The sequence below is a fragment of the Pteropus vampyrus genome, unplaced genomic scaffold (assembly GCF_000151845.1).
Source record: "Pteropus vampyrus isolate Shadow unplaced genomic scaffold, Pvam_2.0 Scaffold74, whole genome shotgun sequence".
In the NCBI taxonomy this organism is placed as follows: domain Eukaryota; kingdom Metazoa; phylum Chordata; class Mammalia; order Chiroptera; family Pteropodidae; genus Pteropus; species Pteropus vampyrus.
Genome location: NW_011888855.1, coordinates 4,149,004 through 4,157,441, shown reverse-complemented (window position 1 = coordinate 4,157,441; position 8,438 = coordinate 4,149,004). Strand labels below are relative to the sequence as shown.

At 49.1% G+C, this 8,438-nt stretch overlaps 1 protein-coding gene across 1 annotated transcript in view; it reads right to left on the bottom strand.

Moving 5' to 3' along the window:
- The window catches only part of SLC22A4 (solute carrier family 22 member 4), a 44,794-nt gene extending 44,322 nt beyond the window's left edge, over positions 1-472 (bottom strand). The window contains exon 1 of the mRNA XM_023532007.1: positions 1-472. Within this exon, the coding sequence (XP_023387775.1) occupies positions 1-219 (219 nt within the window). The 5' untranslated portion in view covers positions 220-472.
- Positions 473-8,438: the final 7,966 nt, after the last annotated feature.

The following is an 8,438-nucleotide window of genomic DNA, read 5'->3' as shown; positions in this document are numbered from 1 at the left end:
GTCCTGCAGCCGCAGCGGGATACTGTGGTTGCGCCACGCGCTGCTCAGGTTCGCGGTGTCCGGCACGCGGCAGCGGTGCTCTGGGGTCCCAGCAAGGAACACGACTGACATACCATTGAAGCCATTGGGGATGATACTGGCGCTGAGCAGGAAGAAGATGAGGCGCTGGTAGGGCCCCCACTCGCCCAGGAAGGCGGTCACCTCGTCGTAGTCCCGCATGCTTCCCGCCGCTGTTCGCCAGCTAGCAACAGGGGGCGATGATAAGAGCGATCCCGAGAGAGTGCCGAGAGCTCGAGGGCGTTACCTGAGGGTGTCAGAACGGTCTCGGGGAAGGCAGGCTGCGGGGAAATGGGGTAGCGCGCGGGGCCGGGTCCCGGGAGACCTGCTGCGGGCTTCGGAACGTTCGCGGGATCTGGACGCAAAGCTGGAAGTCACCGTGGAAGCTCGGGACCACACCCACATCCCGGCTGGGGCGGGGGAGGGCGGGAGGCCGGGCCGGTGGGGTGGGGCTATCTGGCCGGCTCCGCCTGGTGCCGCGGCCGCGGCCGCGGGCGACCCCTGTTTGGTCTCCGCAGCGGCGCCACCTGCTTGCGGAGGAGGACGCTCGGCTCCTGCGCACTCGGCGTCCCCCGCGACCCCGAAGTGCTTAGCAACCTGACCGGTGCCCCGAAGTTGGGGCCAACCCCGGAGAGCTGACAAAAGGGCGAAGCCGAGGCCGAAGAGCAAGGTCTCGGAGAGGTCGGCCCTGGGCCCTCCCTGTCGGCGTCGCCTCAGGCCTCGCTCGGGGCCGGAGTCTCTCCGCTGTCTCTTCCAATACGAAGTCTGAGCTCTGGTGGCTTTGGGCGATAGGGCACGGACAGGAGAGTCAGTGGAGTCAGTGTTCCGAGGAAACCTCTTTGGGCCTCCGGTGACAGGAGCGCGTCCCCTCTCCTGGCACGCACGCCGCGCGAGTGGAGGGCAGCAGCCAACAGGGCGCTCACTCCCCACCAGTCCTGGAAGGGCTGATTCAGTCACCAGCGGCGGCTCCCGAAGATGCACCTTCGGGACATCCAGGAGCCTCACTTTGAAAAAGGGAGACATAGGCCCAGTCCTCGGAAGGCATGTGCAAGGTCACACTGCGTCAGAGATAAGCTGGGAGGAAGGGAAGGGAGGGGCAGAATTCGTCCCAGGGTCCTGCTGGGGCTTCTAGAGAAGATTCCAACATCGCGCCTGGCCCAAGTAAGAGCACCTAATGGAGACTCTGTCGCTACGCCTGTGTTCTGATTTCGATCCTTTCACTCTCGTCATGTCCTCAGGGCTCTTTATGGGTTGGCTGCCAGAGCCTTCTTGGACTGGAAGGCCTCCTGTTGGCAGAAGAGACAGCCCTCAGTCCAGGAAAGGCAGGACGGAGGAAGGAGGAGAAGGTCCCGTTTGTCGCCTAGATCTGGCAAGGTAACCAGAGTAGGGACCACAGTCAGCTCAGTGTCCCAGCCTAGGTCCCCTCTGCTGCCCTGTGAGCTAGCCTGGGTTCTGAGTCCTGGGGTTCATGAGGCAGATGAGATTGACAAGCCCAGCTCTCCAGAGATTTTGTAAAAGTGTGTTTGCTTCTCCCCGCCTGGTTAAGAGGCTCAGGGACATTTCTGCCTCACTTTCTGTAGCCTCCAGTCTGACCCCTCCTCTTAGCCTAGCTTCCCACCCCTTTGGAACCTCAGTTTCCTTGTCTATGATAGGACCATATGTCCCAATGTGCCAGACGGCTCTGTTTTATGCCTAGTAACATAGTGAAATTATGAATAGCACTTCCCTTTACTTTTAAAAGTATCCTTCTATGAACAATATATACATACAGCAGGTCTCCTAATAACGTGGTCTTGTTTGATGTCATTTTGTTATAACATTGATGAGAACAAGAAAATCAATTCCTAGCCAGAGCCACTGTCTGTGTGGAGCTTGCACATCTCCCCATTTCTGCATGGGTGAACTGGCATGTCTAAATTATCCCAGTCTGAGCGTGTGTAGAGAGTGCACCCCGCAACGGAAGGGCATCCTGCCCAGGTGGGTTCCTGCCTTGCGCCCTGAGCTGCTGGGATAGGTTCTGCCCACCCATAACCTGGAACCGGGAGAAGTGGATTGGAAAATAATGTTCTTGCTTATTTTTGTTAATTTTTCTTAAGTGTATGTATAGCTCACATTTACTTTAATGTTTACTCTTAAAAGTGTTTGGGGTCTATTTAGAAGCTCAGTCATATTTTTGTGACTAGAAATATGCCCTGGGAACGTAATTCTTGTTTCTATCAATTAACCTATGGTAGATTGTTTTGTTGTTGTTGTTGTTGTTGTTTCACTTAAAGTTACAGTTTGTGGTCACGGGTTTTACTTAGCTTGATTTCATCCCTCCCCTCTCCCCCAGTAAAAAAGCAAAGCTGAGACAAGAACGTATGTGAGGGTAGTTTATTATGAGTAGGAAAGGAGTGAGGGGCTGGAGAGAATGAATAGGGAAGGCGGTGAGGCCAACACAAGACTATGTCACTTAGCTGCTCATTGACCATGACCAGGATCAGCGACAGTGCTGTGCTGAGACACATTGGAGCCAGAGGCCAAAGGAAAAAATTAGTAATCCTGATTCTATCTTTACTTAAAAGTTTTGTATTTTATTCATCATGGACTTTTGTACTTTTATTTAGATTTAAAAATTATATATTTAAATATTATTAATTCTGATTATTGAATTTCTTGGTGCCACCATTAAATTTTGCCCCTGAGGCAAGTGCCTCTGTCACTTCACTTACCTTAGCCTTGTCTCAACCTTCATTGCCATGGTGACTGGAATTTGATCCCATTGAGACCTTCTAAAGAGCTATGTAGAATGAGGAGGCATTTGTTTCCTGGTTCTGGCTCCACTGGTCAACTCCCCTGCACTCACAGATTGTTTTGAGTTAAGAGAGAAATATTGGTATAGCTGAAGTAGGTGTCACAGGAAGGCCTCCTGTTGTAGAAGGCATGACCTTGCTCTGGAACCATAGAGATCTGTACTGAAACTCTTTTATTAGAGCTTATCAGAAACTCTAGCCAGCATCCTTATCACCACAAACACCACTAGCACCACTATTCTGCTGGGTCACATGGGCCAAATGGCAGGGAACCTTGTACTATATATAGATGGACACACTGTAGAGTTCTCTTGCTCTGGACTTCACTCGAAACTGAAGCCTTCCCAATATATCGGTCAGAGTAATAGTCCCACCAAGAATTATGTCTTTTTATTAGTGGTGGAGGGTACAGGGTACAATAATTTGCCTTTACCTTAGAGGGGATGACCTGGCATGCTCCAGACTACTGGATTCCTAATAACTTCACCAGTTGGCATCCAAATAATATAAGATGGAAGAAGTGAGTGAGGATATAGATGAAATAAGATTGGCCATGATGGTGGTCCTTGGTGTTCATTTTACTAGTTTGTCGACTTGTATATACATTTAACTCATTCCCGAACAAAAAGGTAAGAAAAAAACTTCACCCATGTGGCAGGCCCTGAATTTTCATGGTTTTTATTGCCCATCTTCTGGCATGCTCATATCTTAGTAGGACATCTAGAGGACTTGGTCACATTAGCATTATGTCATCAGTACAGTGAACCATCATGATGTTCTATGGAATATCAAGACAATCAAAGTCACTAAATACTGTATTGTCAAAGGGAACAGGAGAACTGGCATAGCCCAGGGACAAGAAAGTCAGTATGTGCCGCAGTTCACCCCACATGAAAGCAAATGGCTTTTCATCCCCCTCAATGAAGGATATTGAGAAGAAAATCTTTATTGTTGGTGGTAATCTCTACAATTCCTCCCGGAATGTAGTTTTACTTCTGAGTCAATAAATTGGCCAAAAATGTGGGTGTGTCAGAGGCTTCCATTTGGCTCTTGCTACCACAATGGCTCTTATTTAATAGGATAGGGAGTAAATGTTAGGGTCTTGCCAGCCGCTAAGTTTATCTATCCCAGTTATGCATTTAGGAATCAGGGAACTACAGCGCGGATCTTTAGACCCATTAGACCTGCTTGCACGAGAACTCCATTTACCACCCAGCTTTCACGAACCTCCAGTTTAATGGGGGAAGGGGAGCATGATGCTGTTTCCCATCCTCTGGCACTAATGCCAGCTCATACTCTGAATCCAGCAGCCCTTGAAAGGTCTGGATCTTTCTCTTTCTTCAGCACAGAATTATTCTGGTAAAAGGCCACTGCCCTGGACTGAATTGTGTCTCCTCAGATTCATATTTTGAAGCCCTAACCTTCAATGCAATGGTATTTGGAAATGGGCTTTTGGATTTAGGTGAGATCGCAAGGGTGGTGTCCTCGTGATGGGATTAGTGCCCTTATAAGAAGAGACACCAAGAGACACCAGAGAGCTTGCGTGACCGTGGCCATCTATAAGCCAGAATGACTCTCACCAGGAACTGAATTGGCCAGCACCTTGATCTTAGACTTTCCAGCCTCCGGAATTGAGAGAAATAAATTTCTATTGTTTAAGCCACCCAGTCTGTGGTATTTGGTTATGGCAGCCCAAGCAGACTAAAATAGACATGGATCCCTTGTAGGGAAATAATTATCATATATACTTCGGCCACATAGGAGGGATCTTTCTTAAGGAGACTTGGCCTCCTTTTCAATCAATAAGCCCTGAGCTTGTAAATTGGCCTAGATCTGGGAAGTTTATGAGGAAATATGATTTCCTGCTGGGGTAGCTGACATCAAGCTGCTTCTGCTCACCAGCTCTTAATTTGTGGGGTCAGGTTGTTATACAAGTAACACTTGGTCATTTGCTTATTTATTTAACTCCTGGGAACAACATGGTCTATTAACCCTCACTACGGATCCCATGAATTGAAGCACTTTGGTTGCCGCCTTGGTCTTGTAATTATATCCACTCTGCCTCTGTTGATAAAGTGTTATCATCTGGCCTCTGCTATACTAGAATGCTACCATCCCCACTAGGCATGCTTCACTTGTGCATTTTGCATTGCCTTAGTGAAGGATATGTCCTCTGGACTTGGGAATGTAAGCTGGTGATAGGGTTTCTGGTCTTAGATGATAAATACAATCTAACATTCTTACTCCCCTGAGCCTCCTTTGATATTCTGTAAAGAAAGTTCTGGCATCACCCCCTCATTTCTGTAGGCCATAATTGTATCCAAGTTTCAAAGAGTCATCTCAGAAGCATATGAAGATGGTTTTATGTATCCTTGCTTGGATGTTAAACCCAGAATAATGAGAGAGCGCTCCCAGGGTTAATAAATTCCCACTCATTACCCCTGTTCCTATCAGATCATAGCAATATGTCTGCTATTTCCTTGTGGGTCAGGAACTGTATTTCTCCACTTAGGCTGTGCTGAGACCCAACCCTACGGATCAGTGTGGCGACAATGAGGGGAGATAGGGAGGGAACTTGAAGACAATAAGCAGCATCTTTGGAACCACTCGCCTCAGGAGTCTTGACAGGGATTCCGGGCAAGGAGAGACTGCTCTCCTACAGCAAAAGGGGCAAAGCTGGCCGCTGCTAGCCTTGAAGGTTTAGGGAAAATCTCACAGTCTACCCAAATATCCCTGTTCTATGCTCGAGGGTCCTATGCATTTCCTATCAGGGCCATGACTTTGTCATAGGAGACTCTTTCTTATATATGGCTCTCCTGCCCTTACGATTAAATCGTTTAAATCCTGGGCTTGATTTTTAGCACAATTTTCCCTGTGGCTACAGGAGATGACAAGATGGAAGCCTTCTGTCTCAGTGTGCCTCGAGTTTATAGTCGGCCTACCTGGTCTTGTAATTTTCTTTTTTTAAGGCTTCTGAAACACTTAACAAAAGCCAGTCAGCTCTATGATCTTTATAATCACCATTGTCCCCATGCATTCTAAGAGCCATAACTGGGGTTTCTCATCCTTGGCATTATCGAAGTTTTATGCCAGATGGTTCTTTGCTGTGGCGGTTGTCCTTTGTATTTTAGTAGCATCTCTGGCCTCTGTCTACTAGATGCCAGTAGCACTCTCCCCTAATTGTAATGGAAAGGTCTCCAAACATTGCTGAATGTCCCCTGGCAGGCTAAGGGTGGGGAGTGGGGGAAAAACACTGACACAAGCCAATGTTTTACTTTCTACTTGCATCATATTCTAATCTACCATGGGTAAGAGTTTTATTAAATGATGCTTCCGCAAGCTAGAGATCATTATCATCCTATTTACCAGAGCAATGAAGGTCTTTATCTTTGTTTGAAAGGTGAATGTTCTCATTCTAGAATTCCTTCCTTGTAAGTCTGCCTTCCAGACTACTTCTTTTTGGCAATAGATCTGAGGGAACAAGAGTAAAGGACTGTGGGAGTGAAACAGAGAAGAAAAGCAACCACAAGGGTATAGCTTAGGGTTGTTTACAGCTGTGGGAAATTGGGGGGAATGGGTCTCAGAAATGTCTGAGGTTCAGCAGTAGGGAACATATGTCCACAGGTTTCTATGCCTCACTGGTTCAGGTGTGCCCCAATGGGCATTAAGTCTCCCACACTGCACATGTGTGAATGCTGAGCCAGTTTCTGTAGGTGTCCCATGCCTCAGCGTCCGAGGGGCCTGGGAGCAAAACATGAGAAGCAAGCAGTGCAGCTGAGATCAGGACACCTCAGAGGAACTGGTTGCCACATTAGTGGCTGAAGTAAACAGTAGATCCAGAGACTCTGAAGCCATGAGTCATATGCCTGTCATCCTGCTCGTATAGGATGGGGGAGGACACAGTCTGTGCTGCCCCTCACTGGGTGCTGCCTAGGGGCTGAGGAAGGCAGGACCCTGGTAGCCTCATTCATAAGTTCAATTCCTGATGCTGCTTGTTCTAGCCAAGAGAGCCTGGAGTCAACAATGTGGAGCAGTCCACAGGCCACTCCTGGCACCCGAACAACCCCATCCAGCTCAGACGCTTGCCCACGCAAGCCCTAAATCAGTGGTGGGGAAGGGCAGAGGGATGAGGTTGGGAAGGTTGGCAGAGGCGAGACCATCCCTGACCTTAAAAATTCTTAACTGTTAAATGGCTTTAGATTTCATTCTGAGGCAATGTTGGTGGGGGCGGGGGCGGTGGTCAGAGGAAAACCTGATGAAATTTCTGTTTTTAGAAAGATCCCTCTGGTGGCCAAGTTGAGAATGCAAGGGAGGGAGGTAGGGTGGAAGCAGAGACACCACCAAAGAGACTGACGTAATGTTCAAGAGGAGGATGGTGGTGGTGGCCCAGAAAGATGAATTCCAGACCTGGCAAGGACAGGTCTTGATGACCAACTGGATGTACGAAGGGGAAAAGGGGAGGAGGCAGGGAAGGTGCCAAATTTGGGGAACTGGATGAATGCTTGGTTGGTGATGCGGTTGGTGAGATGGAAGCATAGGAGTAAGAGTAGGTTGGAGAGAAGATGAAGTGGGTTTGGGATGTTTGAGTCTGAGATGTCTTTGGGATATCCAGGTAGAGATGTCTAGTCAGTCAGAGGTCTGGGTTGGAGATATATATTTGGAAGCAAAAATGACTGCGGAGTTCCTGAGACCTTGGGCATAAATGAGGACACCAAGGAGCAGAGCCAGTCAGGGTTTCTGGTTGTAAGCAGGCTCCGAGAATTGATGAGGAAGCTGGACATCCAGCAGGGATAAGCAGGAATCTGTTGTGGATGTGGCTCTGGGAGCTGGGGATTTGACCGACCAAAGTGGAGTCCTGGCAGAACAGTACCTGAAATCGAACCTGGACGGGAAGAGCCTCCCCTTGGCAGGGCCAGGGTGGTCTCTGAGCCCTTTCCTTTCAGATCAAATCCAGTGGGACTGGGCGAAACTACAAAAGGTGGGCAGGGGCAGTTTAGAAGGCAGTGCAAACAGCCCAAGCCACCCTAGAGAATAAGCATTTGGAGAGGAAAGGAGGAGCTAGGCCAGAGCTTTGAGGAGGCTTCTGCTTTGGGGACCGTCAGAAGAGTGGACAGGAACAGGCTGAGAAGGCACAGCATGATGTAGGAGGACAGAGCTGAGGAGTAAGAAACTACCCCCAACCAGGGCAGGCTCCAGCAACCAGAGAGAGGGAGCCCTGGGGGCTGGGTGGGGACTCTTCCAGGTTCTTCTGGTTCCACCTCTACCTCTCTCTCATCTCTATCTCTATGTCAGTGCTCCAGGAACCACTGAGCAGCCAGAATAGCCATTTAGCAGGGATTACGATCTGGTTTCAGAAATAGGTCAAGCAGGCACTGGGGTGGATTCAGGCATGCCAGAGTTTATGATCAGGTGCTACAGGCACCAGCCTTGTCTACACTCAGACCCAAAGCTTCAGGGGTCTTCTTGATTCAGCCCAAGTTTCACCATTCAATTCCCCAGGGAGGACTGGGAGCCCAGCCCCGTGTGGGGAGTTGGTGAGTCTGAGCCTTGTACTCTGGGCTGTTCTGGGGACCTTGCCAACCAGAGACA